The 13,989-nt window shown below is 38.8% G+C and overlaps 1 protein-coding gene across 4 annotated transcripts in view; it reads left to right on the top strand.

Annotated features, from left to right (window-relative positions):
* Positions 1–13,989, top strand: part of LOC127439597 (TBC1 domain family member 8B-like) — a 29,985-nt gene that overhangs the window by 8,704 nt on the left and 7,292 nt on the right. For 3 of the 4 annotated variants that reach the window (XM_051695785.1, XM_051695784.1, XM_051695786.1), the window contains exons 5-17: positions 114–354; positions 917–1,124; positions 1,496–1,663; positions 2,211–2,312; positions 2,609–2,759; positions 2,834–3,048; positions 6,329–6,446; positions 8,057–8,342; positions 10,783–10,903; positions 11,409–11,507; positions 12,789–12,857; positions 13,054–13,294; positions 13,427–13,492. In XM_051695785.1, coding sequence (XP_051551745.1) covers positions 114–354; positions 917–1,124; positions 1,496–1,663; positions 2,211–2,312; positions 2,609–2,759; positions 2,834–3,048; positions 6,329–6,446; positions 8,057–8,342; positions 10,783–10,903; positions 11,409–11,507; positions 12,789–12,857; positions 13,054–13,294; positions 13,427–13,492 — 2,085 coding nt within the window. Of the gene's footprint in view, positions 1–113; positions 355–916; positions 1,125–1,495; positions 1,664–2,210; positions 2,313–2,608; positions 2,760–2,833; positions 3,049–6,328; positions 6,447–8,056; positions 8,343–10,782; positions 10,904–11,408; positions 11,508–12,788; positions 12,858–13,053; positions 13,295–13,426; positions 13,493–13,989 lie in introns of those variants that run through there. The other variant, XR_007896995.1, reaches the window with a different exon arrangement.

Here is a 13,989-nt window from a genome sequence, read left to right as displayed (position 1 = left end):
TAAATAATTAAAAAATTATGCATTACAGTAATTTCATTGGGAGGATTTCTCTGGAAGCAATTGCAATCTCACACATTGGTCATTGTTTGTATATTTGTATATTGTATGCTTAGTGAAACTGGTGTTTCCCTGGGATGAGGTCAGCCGCCTGGAGCATACGTCAAACGTGTTGTTGGCGGAGAGCATCCGTGTGCGTGTGCGAGGAGAAGATCATTTCTTCTCGATGCTCCTGAGGCTCCAGCAGACATACTTGATCATGCAGCAGCTTGCCGACTACGCCATCGTGCGCTTCTTTGAGAAAGAAACCTTTAATACTGAACATCCACTAGCCAATCCCCTTCACATCACACAGAGGTGCAGTAGTTTTATTCCTTTGAACATAAAGACTGAAGAATGTAACTGTTAAAATACCTTCTTCTATTCCATCTTAATATGCAGAGACAAATATACGTAAGCCATTCATAGGAAAATTTTATCGGAAACTTTAAGCACTGTCTTTCTGTTGCGCTTTGAAAATTGCCCTGTTTGTTTTGAGCAACCCGCTTAGACCCGCCCCAACAACATTGCTCAACCAATGCCGTGAGTTGGGGGCGGGACCATCTCTTTGTTTGACCAATGGCAAACAGGGTGTATTCAGAAAACTGTTTTGAAAACAGTTTATTTTTGCAATTGCGTTTGGTGGCGCTGACATTACATACTTCAGCTTTAATACATTCTTTTTTTTACTTGATTTAATTCCACAGAACTGTGTTCTGTAAACCAAATGCATCATACCAGATTATTTGACAGTACAACAGACAGTGAACATTTACATTTATGATGAATTTAAGTAAACGACGATGCTGTGCTGTTGATTTATCTCTTTGTTCTCTGATGCATTGCACTTTGCTGTATAATTTTACTGTAATCTGTGCAGGGCTCTGGAAATACATGCACGGAATCAGTCTTTCCGAGCATTTTTCCGCCTGCCGCAGGAGGAGAATCTTTGTGAAGTGTACGAGAGCTTCCTCTGGCTTCCATTCAGTCACATGAACACACTTGGAAAAATCTGTGTCTCTGAGAACTATCTGTGCTTTGCAAGCCAGGATGGGTCTCAATGCCATCTCATTATACCTTTATGGGAGGTGTGTATTCAGAGTCATACTGCTCATTTTATCTTTTCTGATTTGTCCTAGATCTTTATTCCAGCATAGGGAATGCAGGAGAAATCAGTGATTTCAGAAGATTTATTTTATGTTGATCATCACAGGTAAAATCAGGAGATGCTCAACTGTTAAAATGAATGAATCAATGGTTTCCATGAAAAGAGTGTGAATATGAAATTTTAAATGTAAAAATGTTTGTCTTGAGACCTGGTTTGAATGTGGCTGAAGAGCTGTTCTGAGAGTCATATGGGAATCATTCTACATAACTCTGTTGAATAAGCTATTTTCTTTTCTGTGTGTGTATATGTGTGCTGCATCAATACTTATCTTTTTCCATTGTGTTTTTACAGGTGTTTAGTGTGGAGCTGCCAGACCGCAGCACTCGTGCCCTGACTGTGTGTATGCGTGGCAAGAGAGCTTTGCGTCTTTCTGAGGTTCGGGATTTAGAGCGACTTGCTGCCACCATCCGCAGGAAGTGTGGGACAGCTGGAAGCCCTCATCATTCCTTCAGTAATCAGGTATTTTCTCTGCACTCTGACCACAAAAATAAAGAAATTTCTATATGTTTATATATTTTGCTGTCATCTCAATGTGTACTATTTGGAGGTAAAGTAGTATATTGGAGGACTGGTAAAGCTAAAGGACTTTAGTGACAGAGACACTGAAGCGTTCTGGCACTATGGCCCTTATTCATGAAACACGAACAACACAAATTTCTTCATAAATAATTTATATAACCATAATTACACAAACTTAATGTAGCAATGTAATATTATGAGTAGAGTTTTGAATGCAGAATAGATGGGAGAACAATTTTATCACCAATTTACACAGAAATTCTGTTAGTGGTTCATGAATGAGGCCCAATGACTTTCAAAACCTCTATTAAAAAATGACAAACCCAATAGAAAACGTTTAAACGAATTAAAAATATTTAGAATTAAAATATTTTTTGAGAGCAGTCAAAAGGTCAGAAGAGACTAATTGGACTTTTGGTTGTGTATGTGTATGTGTATGTGTGTGTGTGTGTGTGTGTGTGTGTGTGTGTGTCTCTCTCTCTCTGAGGATGAGGAGGGTGTGATGGTGGGTCGGAGTCAGGCTGTGAGCACTGAAGCTCTCATGAACGTCTTTCATCCACACGATGCAGAAAACCTCGACCCCAAAATGGTGCGTTGTGATTTTAACACTAGCTCAAATTCAGACTGAAAAGAAGATTGATACATTGTTTTCCTGTAGCACAACGGGTAAAGCTTGGCTCTAGCAATGCTAGGGTCATGGGTTCGATTCCAGGGGAGCACACTAACTGATAAAATGAATAGCTTGAATGCACTGTATGTCACTTTGGATATAAGTGTCTGAAAAATACATAAATGCAAATGCAATTAATAAATTCAGGATGTGCTATGTGTTTATATGTAGTTATTAAGGACCCACTGTTGACATGATAACATTGTGATTTACAGCTGAAGGAGCGAATGAAGGAGCAGTCATGGCAGATCCACTTTGCTGAATATGGCCGTGGAACTGGAATGTTTTGCACCAAAAAAACGCGTGATCTCATCGTACGAGGAGTTCCTGAGAATCTCAGAGGAGAATTGTGGTTGCTTTTCTCAGGTGTGTTTGTGTGATTTTGGATGTGTGTGTGTGTCTTGCTGTTTATAATTGTGTGTTGGTTTGTGCTACAACAGGTGCTGTACATGACATGGCCTCTCACCCTGGGTACTACGGCCGGCTGCTGGAGGAGTGTATGGGCAGCAGCTCCCTCGCATGTGATGAGATTGAAAGAGATCTGCATCGCTCCCTCCCAGAACATCCAGCATTTCAAAGCGACACAGGAATCTCAGCCCTCCGCAGAGTCCTGACTGCGTACGCTCACCGCAACCCCAAAATTGGCTACTGCCAGGTAAAAACACACAAAGACTCTCATTTGCACTCTCATAGTCCCACGGACCATCTGCTGACCAGCTGGGGGCAACTCTTATTTGTAGGGCAAAAGCCATACAAACGGACAAGTGTACAGTACACAAAGAACATTTTTTTGTTATTCAGGGTTCCCACAGATCCTTAAAAAGTCTTAAAATGTCTTAAATTCAGTTTTCCAAAATTTAAGGTCATAAAAAGTCTTAAATATCTTAAATGATACAACAAAAATCATAATTTTTATTTAAAGAGGTCTTAAATATGGGACGGAAAGACAGGAATCGTGATATGACCTAATGTGATTATCAAACTTCAAAAGAATATGATTTAATTAAATAAATGCATGCGCTGCATCCTTCAAAGTGAAAGCGCAGCACTGTTGTATTTTCTCCAAGCATGCGGGGGCCTGTGAGTGTTTTCAGCTGTTGCAGAGCAGTTCACAATCATTAATAATATCTAATGCTAAGCTAATTTATGACAAACTATCACTAAAGATCAACTGTTGATGATGATGATATAGTGTTGATGAAATATGACAATGTTTACTTTTAATTGTTTATATTGTAATACGTTGTAGATTATTGTAGGAGTGCAAATTTTTTTTTATCCCTTATGTGTTTGAATGAGCAGCTGGAAGCAGTGAAGCGCAAACATCTCAAAATAAGAGTCCCCGGCGTATTTCAAAGTTAAAAGTGCCTTTAAAGTTAAAAGTTCCACGCTATGAATCAAATCTGCCCCCCAACCATAAAGTGCATCTGGAATTTAATTAAATTTGGACTCTTGTAGCCTCTGTCTGGCCCTCCCCATCACAGGAAGAAAAGACTAAGAATATATTTAATTTTTATTAAAGGGTCAAAATTAACTCTAACTAAATCAGACAAATTTGCTGGGAATAAAATACCCAAATACTTAATGCCCTGTTTGGGCCACTGAAAGGCGCCCGGCTGGAAAGCCGTTACTGGGCAGTATGCTGTCAGAGCCAAAGCTTCTGATTTAGACCAATTGACTTTGTATCCTGAGAACTTGGAAAAGGAATGAATAATTATGCAGAGGCAAGGCATAGATCTAGTGGCATCAGAGACAAATAATAAAATATAATCTGCGTAAAGCAGAAGCTTATGCGCCACACCTCCTGCCATCACCCCTGGAAAGTCATCCTCCTTTCTTATCGCGGCTGCTAATGGTTCCAAGGCAAGACAGAACAATAATGGGAAAGAGGGCAACCCTGCCGAGTGCCCCTATCCAGAGTAAAATAATCTGAAATTAATCCATTTATTTGTACCGCTGCTACAGGGTGTCTATAAAGTAACTTAATCCAACCAATTAATGTACTCCCGAACCCTTATATTTCCAAAATCTTAAAAAGATAATCCCATTCTACCATATCAAACGCCTTTTCGGTGTCAAGTGAGATGGCAGCGACCGGAGACTGATCATTCGCTACTGACCACATTATATTGATGAGACACCTGATGTTATCAGAAGAGCTATGACCCCAAATAAACCCCACCTGATCTATATGTATAAGAGATGTCATAAACTAATCGGTTAGCCAAAATTTTTACATCTAGCTGGATCAAGGAAATTGGGCGGTAACGTTTGCACTCACTTGGATCTTTGTCCTTTTTGAGAATCAGACTGATCCGGGCTTGTGTCATGGTTGGGGGAAGCTTTCCATTCTTTAATGATTCCATATAAACTTCTAACAAAAGTGGAGCCAGTTCTGTAGCAGAAGATCTTAAAAAAATTCAGTGGCAAAACCATCTGGCCCCGGAGCCTTGCCTGTAGGTAAGGCCTTAATTACCTCGTCAAGCTCCTCCAAGGTTATCTCAGAATGAAGAATTTTTTTTTTGCTCAGTCATCAATTTAGGGAGTTCTAATGGTTCCACAAATTTTCTAATATCTTCATCAGTAGACGAAGACGTGGAACTATAAAGATCAAGATAGAACTCTTTAAAGGCATTATTAATATCAATGGCTGAGGTAAAAATTTCACCACCAACAGATTTCACTGAGGGAATGGTAGAAAAAGATTATCTCTGCTTTATATATCTAGCCAAAAGCTTCGCTGCTTTGTCCCCCAACTCAAAGTCTTGCCCTGAATAACAAAAACTCCACTTTCCGTGGCAAAATAGTATTATATCTGTGTTTCAATCAGGTCAATTCTCTGAGGCCACCAGACGACATTCAGCGCTTCAGCTCTGCCTCTGCACTTTTAATATTCCCTTCCAACTCCACGAGTTCTCGTGCTTTGAATTTTTTGGTAAATGAGGCATATTGTATGATCTGATCCCTAAGAACCGCTTTAAGTGCCTCCCAACCCACGCCCACAGAAGATACTGAGGACCAGTTGGTCTCCATATAAACATTGATTTCAGTCTTTAACATTTGTTGGAAATCAGGATTTTGCAAAAGGGATACACTAAAGCGCCAACTATATGATTTCTTTTTCTCCGTATGTGGCAACACCTCTAAACTCACCAGGGTGTGATCTGAGACTAAGATGTTTCCAATTGAGCAATCCACAACAGATGAAATAATGGACTTAGATATTTAAAAAAAAATCTATTCTAGAATAAATCTTATGGACTGATGTAAAAAATGTATAGTCCCTACCAGATGGGTTGAAAAGTCTCCAAATATCTGCAAGACCAAGATTTTTACACATCCTGTGAAGCGTCAATGTTGCTCTAGGGGGTTTACACACTTTTGCTTCACTATGATCAAGGACTGAGTCCATCAAAAGATTAAAGTCTCCTTCCAGTTTTATATCATGAGGGGTGCCAGAGACTTGCAACATCCCTTCAAGATCAATAAAAAAGCCCTGATCATCAACGTTAGGTGCATAAATATTAGCCAAAACCAACCTTTGCCCCAGAATTTTTGCTAAAACTATAATGATTCTCCCTAATTTATCTTTAATCTGTTTGAGACATTTGAATCGTAGATGTTTACTTAACCATCTCAAAGTCTTAAAGAAATAGTTTACCCAAAAATCTAAATTCTATCATCAATCTCACCTTCATTCCAAACCCATATTTCAGTTGTTATTGACTAAAAACCTTCCCTTTGCTGATTAAAAAAAGGTACTCAACACTTGACAACATGTAAGTAAGAGAAGAAACTGGGTTCAAACATTATTGGTTCTCACATATACAGTATCATGTTGCTATTTGAATGCACATGGGAGTCAATTAGATTTGAGAGCTATGGTTTAATTTTTGGTCTATTCCTCACACAAAGATTTCTCTATGTCTGTCCAGGCAATGAATATCCTGACATCAGTGTTGCTACTGTATGCTAAAGAGGAAGAGGCCTTCTGGTTGCTGGTAGCTGTGTGTGAAAGAATGCTCCCAGACTACTTCAACCGCAGAATCATTGGTATGTGTCTGTGGAGTGTTTGTTACATACTGTATGTGTTATATATACCCTCATGCCTGGGAGGTAATTGACATCATATTAATAAATTGGCAGCATACCCAGTAAGCACCACTGCAAAACATCATGACACAGTTCCAATAGTAATTATTTGTCTTTTAATGTAAAGTACTTCCCCTCAAATAGAAAGGCATCAATGAAGTGGATTATAATAACTGAGCTTTGTCTAAGTGTACTCTGCTTCTTTTAAAGGTTAAGTGTGTAATTTTTTCAATGTTAAAATACTTTCTTCAATCCCAGTTTAATGTGCAGAAACAATACTGCCATGCAAAACTCAGTAACTACATTGTAAACCAGGGATTAAAAACTAAATGTTTTTCATTTCGGTTCGTTCTGAACAAAAACTGTATTTTTTGGTTCCGGTTCAGAAGTTACGCAGTCTTGTTTCTAAATGTTACTGGTTAGAACAAAATAAAAGAACAGTTAAAAACGTTCTTTTTAAAATGACAGTACCCTGCACTAAAGGGTGGGTGAAATACCAATTGCAGTGTTGCCAGATCTTGCTAGATAAACAAGCAACCTGGTCTGAAAAAACAAGCCCAAAATAAGCCACTTGCCAAAGTAAGCGAAAATAAGCAATAAACTTTTTTCCTGTGTGGAGGATTTATCAGCATAGAAATCATAACAAGCATACATTTATTTAACAGTTAAGTATAATTTTATTTACAGATCTTCTTCTCAGTCAAAACCCGGCAGCATCAAATCTTTGTTAATGCATCATATCTAACAATAATTCAGTGAAGACTTGGTAACAACTGAGGAATATACTTTTTACCTCTAATAATGTTTTCATTGTATCTGGATTAGCCGTGCATGTTTATGTAGTAATTATACATAGTCATTAAAGGTTTTCATTCACAGACTGTGACATCCACAACGGGCAGTTAGGCAAAGAAATGTTTAATTTTTTGGGCAAATGAAGTAGTGTAGTTCCAAAAATTTACTGTGATAAACCCTTTGGCCTTTGGTTTTATGAAAAAATTATCAGAATGAAATTAATTAAAAAATAATGTTTTCACTCCGGAACAATTGAAAATCAATTCCTGCAACAAAAAAAATTCGTTTTCGGTTTTTGTTACACAAATCGTTTTTAATCCCTGTTGTAAACTAAATGGTGATGTAACTGAAATCAGGTCTCTTAAGGCCAAAGTATACTTTGGCTGTCCACGTTGCAGATCATTCTGCGCACAGTTTGCATAACGCAAATTTCGTCATCAGCACAGTCTGTGCTGCCCAGATTTTCTTGACAGGCACACTCGGTGCTCGTCTGTGCGCATTGTCTGTGCATGCGCCTGCCATTGACTGTACTAAAAGTGTATCACAAAGCAACTGTAGTGGTCATGCATCGAATGATTTCGTATTTGCTAGCGGTCAGAAGAGAATACTTTGAAAAGCAATGCGGTCGACCAGGCGCGAGCCGATTCAGAATGCACAAAAACAAAGTATAACCCTGGCCTTTAGACTACGAACTGTCCTTTGACAGATGGGTTTAGCTCAACTATGCAGGGGTATTATTAGTATTATTCAAATGTGTGTGTATAAATGTTTCCCAGGAGCTCTGGTGGACCAGGCCGTGTTTGAGGAACTGATCCGTGTGCATCTAACCCAGCTGACCGAACACATGACGGACCTGTCGTTTTTCTCGTCAGTGTCGTTGTCATGGTTCCTGACTCTCTTCATCAGTGTACTGCCCATAGAGAGCGCTGTGAACGTCGTCGACTGTTTCTTTTATGACGGAATCAAAGCCATTCTACAGCTTGGCCTCGCTGTCCTTTACTACAATATGGACAACCTGCTCTGTTGCCATGATGATGCAGAGGCTGTCACGGTCCTCAACAGGTGATTAGAATGTCCTACACCTTAAAGAAATAGTTGAATCAAAAATGAAAAATGTGTCTCCCCTTACTCACTCTCATGTTGTTCCAAACCCTTATGAATTTCTTTTTTCTGTGGAACACACAGTTTGGGGTTGCATCTTTTTTCCACACAATTAAAGTGAATGGTGACTGAGACCGTCAGTATCAGTCCCTAACATTCTGCCTTACATCTTCCTTTGTGTTCAACAGAAGACAGAAATTCATATAGGTATGGAACAATATGATGGTGAGTAAATGATGACCAAATTTTCATTTTTGTGTGACAAAACATATTTTTATGTTCATATTAATACTGTCTGTGAAATCAAGTCAAATCAAAGACTCAAGTTTATGCATTGTATTATAAATATTATTTTTACCTTTTAAAACAGTACTTACAAAAATACATCCATCCATCCATATTCTTTAGCCATATACTAAGTAGGGTCGCGGGGAGTGCTGGAGCCTATCACAGTTGTCTTGGGCCAAAGGCAGGGAAACACCCTGGACAGGTGGCAGTCCATCATTGTACATGAATACAGCAACAAGCACATTTCATGTATAGTTCTGTGCAAAAGTTTTAGGCACTTGGGAGAAATGTTGCATTGTGAGGATGTCTTCAAAAATAATGCCATAAATAGTTTTCATTTATCAATTAATGTCATCCAAAGTCCAGTAAACATAAAAAAAAAGCTAAATCAGTATTTGGTGTGACCACCTTTGCCTTCAAAATAGCACCAATTCTCCTAGGTACACCTGGATACAGATAGGTTGTTGGCAGATAGGATGTTCCAAGCTTCTTGGAGAATTTGCCACAGTTCTTCTATCTATTTAGGCTGTCTCAATTGCTTCTGTCTCTTCTTGTAATCCCAGACTGACTCAATATTCAGTGGGGGGCTCTGTGGGGACCCTGCCATCTGTTGCAGGGCTCCCTGTTCTTCTTTTCTAATCTATTCTATTTGCAAAAGAAATGTTTGGGAGTCTAAAATGTATATTACCTATTGACACACTAAGATATAAATAACCATCTTAAGACAAATGTTTTTGTTAAACATCTTATGTTTAAGTACATTACAGTACATCACAGTACTGTATATTTTATTATTTTTATAGTCATCTTATTTTTGGATGATTTGTCATCAACTCCTTGGTAAACACCACAGGTTTCATGAAGGTACGAGCTGCCACATTTAAGAGCAAGTGCACAATGGCTCACAAGCACAACATTTCATGTTTCAAGTCATTTCAAGGACGTTTTGATTTGGACGTGACCAAAAGTGCTGTTGTCCATGTTGGTTAGTTGTTTACTGTGCAGATAGTTTCTCCACTGGCATCAGTTCGTCCCATTCATAGCGATCTGTGGAGACCCGCTTTGATGACGAGCGCTCAAGAGGCAGGCACTATCGCATTGATTGATTGACAGCGTATTGAACGAATCAGCGCTAATCGGAGACAATGTCTCCCCTCACGTGACTTTTCGCTGTATTTGGCGGTTACCCCCCTCACATTCACACCATGCTTTAGCAGCTGAATGAGATCGCAATCAGCTGAAGGGAGGCTTGAGAGATGCTGCCTCCCTCTGAAACTTTGTCCATCGGGTGACACTGTTTGGCAGAGTGACTTTAGAAAGATGACTCCTATACATATTATTTGAGCTCACATTTCCTAATATTTTATTATTTTATATATGTACAGTCATTTATTTTTTCTAACCCAAATTTTTGAGGTGATATTGCCTCTGTTGCATACTCGGAGAAATCGCTACTGCTGAACACACTTACTAACATTTATCAACATTTTTCAATACAGCTGTGGAAGTTGTAGCCAAGAAAATACACGGATAGCACAAACTCCCCTGTCGTGGGTATGTAAGTATTCCGGATTAAAAGACTTGCTTGACTGTTGTAGAGATTGTCACTGTAGTGTTTCCCTCATTCCACAAAGCAGTGAGCTGTCATCAAACAATTGATGATCACTTGTGTGTGTTACTTAATTTTGTTTTATTAAAAACATTTTTCTGTATTATTTTTTTCAACAACAGAAGTACCTTATTTTGTTGTGGATGTCCCAGTGTGGATAATGGATTTGCACTTTTCAGAGAGCTCAATAAAATATTAAAATTATATTTTGGTTCCATTTGTGAGATAATAAATGTAATTGTGTAAAATAGGTACATAATATCGTAATATGGATAGCAGGCCTCTGATTCGAATGGAAATCGCATTACGGCAGACTTTGAGGTATCGGCAAACATCGGATCGCTGGCTAAGAGAATCGATATAAGATCGAATCGTGATGAAACTTGCGATTTACACCCCAATTAAATAGTATCTAATGACAGCATACAACAAACGTCTTTTATTCTTGCAACGCATTTGTATTTATAAGCTTAAACTTTCCTTATACCTGATTTTGTCCTTAAGGTTTTTCGACAATGTCACCAATAAAGATAGTCCCCTCCCAGCAACCGTACAGCAGGCATCAGCCAACGACAAATCAATGCAAAAGGTTGACATCTGTAATCTCATCAAAGAGGCATATGAGGTAAAGATTCCAAACACTTTCATACAATGTAGTGAATGTTACAATCCATTTTCAGTTTAAAGGCTTTATTGGTTCACAAGCATGTGCAGTTCAGATTGTTCTGCTTAAAGTTTATTTTACCAAGATTTGCAAGTCCAGAGCAATGGCAAAACCACTGCTAGTGCTTCTTAACCAATAACATTTTAAATAATCATTAGTTATTGTCTTTTTTCTTATGTCACAACTGAATAAGAAGCAACAATACTTGTGACTATAATTAAATGCATCCACAAAAAGCATGTTGGAAGCATCTGATGTCTTTGTTAATGCTTAGATGATTAATGTGACAGGTTTATGTGGAAGTGAGCAATTAAACGGTGTAAAGTTTGCGAGCACCTAAGAATTCGGCTCTCTCAGACTGCTGAGAATGAAGGGAAGCCCTCTCTGATGGGAGTTATAGGGTCAGCAAACTGAAGGCCTGAGACAAATAATCGCTCAGATATATAATAACAATGCATTGTTTCAGAAATATGGAGACATTCGAACAGAGGAAGTGGAAACCATGCGTAAGAGAAACAAGCTGTATGTTATTCAGACACTAGAAGACACAACCAAACAAAATGTAGTAAGTACAAAATCATGCTGATGTACTTTGATGTCTGATATTGTTGTCCCTCACTGAATATAAATATTTAAAGGGGTCATGACGTGCCTTTTTTATTATTTTAATATGTTCCTTGAGGTTCCATTATAATATTAGTAAAGTGTTTTAAATAAAAAAACTCATTTAGTTGTAAAACATGATCATTTTACACCCTCATTCTGACCCTTTGTCAGAAACACTTAGTTTTATTACTGCATTTCCTTTAAGACTTGACAGTAAATGCCCACTGTTCTGATTGGCTCTCTACTTGCCATCTCACTGCTCATTGCTACTGTGCGAGACTACGGAAGTGACAAGGTAAAGTAGGTGTTGATGTGTTGTTGTGGAGGTGGTCAGATGCAAATGTTTACCACAGTGTGACATCACAATGAGATGAGTTGTTTAGACAGCTTGGTTAAACAAATGCTCTTTTTGCAGTGAGGAGGAAATTTTGAGTTCTGAAACTTACAGTAAGTTTTTATAGTACCATGACCACTTATATGTTAAAAGGTCAAGGTAAATGTTATTCCTCATGTCATGGCCCCATTAAACATCCTTTTGTAATCCTGCTTGATGGATCAAAATATGTTTTAATCACTTATCATTATTAGTAACCATAAAATTAACATTTTATGTTAGTGTTGAATGTGGAAATATGGAGTTATGGAGAATAATGTACTCATTAATAAGGTTTTATGTCTTAATTGTTTTCATGGTAAATTTGATAATCTTTTTTTTTTTTTTTTTTTTTTTTTGGAGGGGGTTGTCCCCTTTTCTCCCCAATTTGGCATGCCCAATTCCCAATGCGCTCTAAGTCCTCATGGTGGCGTAGTGACTCGCCTCAATCCGGGTGGCTAAGGACGAATCTCAGTTGCCTCCGCGTCTGAGACCATCAGTCCGCGCATCTTATCACGTGACTTGAGCGCGTTACCGCGGGGATATAGCGCGTGTGGAGGCTTCACGCAATTCTCCGCGGCATTCATGCACAACTCACCACGCGCCCCACCGAGAGCAAGAACCACATTATAGCTACCACAAGGAGGTAACCCCGTGTGACTCTACCCTCCCTAGCAACCAGGCCAATTTGGTTGCTTAGGAGACCTGGCTGGAGTCACTCAGCACACCCTGGATTCGAACTTGCGACTCTAGAGGTGGTAGTCAGCGTCTTTACTCGCTGAGCTACCCAGGCCCCCGTAAATTTGATCATCTTAAATTATATTATTGTCTGCATTGACATTCTTTTTTCTTGTAATTTTGTTGCAGCTGAGGGTTGTTGCTCAGGATGTGAAGTTCAGTGCTGCCCAGCTGGAGGAGCTGTACATGCTGTTTAAGGTTAGTTACACTATAAATACCATTGTATGTACGATAGCTACTGTTAAAACTTTAATTTTCATCAAAGTTATGTCTGCAATAAAAGTTTGTGTAGATAATTTAATTGCAACATATGCAATGAAAGTTTTTCAAATATATGCAAGTGTGTATGGGAGATTGGGAGAACATTGGGTAGTACTACGTTTGTGTGTTACAGAGACAACACTTTGTGAGCTGCTACTGGTCAGTGTGTAATCCTGCCCTGCAGAATCATGACCCCAGCCTGCCATATCTTGACCAGTACCAGCTGGGTCAGTCCCAGTTTAGCAGCCTGTTTAACCTGCTGCAGCCGTGGACCACACAAACGCACACTTGCACGCTGGCACGATCAGCCTTCCGTATACTGGACGAGAACGGAGATGGACTGGTGAACTTTAAAGAGTTCATAAGTGGTCTGGGTAAGAGGAGCCTTACCCTAACCTAAAATGTCTGCCCTTTGACCTTTCACCTTACCTCATAGCAGCTCCCTTTGCAACCTGTCAGATTCATTCAACTGTGTGTGTGTGTGTGTGTGTGTGTGTGTGTTTCAGATATCTTGTACAACAGGTCATTCACAGAAAAGCTAAAGTTTCTCTTCAAAATGCACCTTCAACCAGGTAAAAATATTAAACTCCACAGCTATTTGTATAGTATTCATTTTCTAATCTCTGCCAGTGTGCTGTAATAAGAGTTTAGTGTTTACATATGAAATTATCATCTACAGTGCATCCGGAAAGTATTCACAGCGCTTAACTTTTTCCACATTTTGTTATGTTACAGCCTTATTCCAAAATGGATTAAATTCATTGTTTTCCTCAAAATTCTACAAACAATACCCCACAATGACAACGTGAAAGAAGTTTGTTTGAAATCTTTGCAAATTTATTAAAAATAAAAAACAAAACAAATCACATGTACATAAGCATTCACAGCCTTTGCCATGACACTCAAAATTGAGCTCAGGTGCATCCTGTTTCCACTGATCATCCTTGAGATGTTTCTACAACTTGATTGGAGTCCACCTGTGGTAAATTCAGTTGATTGGACATGATTTGGAAAGGCACACACCTGTCTATATAAGGTCCCACAGTTAACAGTGCATGTCAGAGCACAA

Source organism: Myxocyprinus asiaticus, chromosome 4 (assembly GCF_019703515.2).
Source record: "Myxocyprinus asiaticus isolate MX2 ecotype Aquarium Trade chromosome 4, UBuf_Myxa_2, whole genome shotgun sequence".
Classification (NCBI taxonomy): Eukaryota; Metazoa; Chordata; class Actinopteri; order Cypriniformes; family Catostomidae; genus Myxocyprinus; species Myxocyprinus asiaticus.
This window is presented reverse-complemented; position numbering and strand designations above follow the sequence as displayed.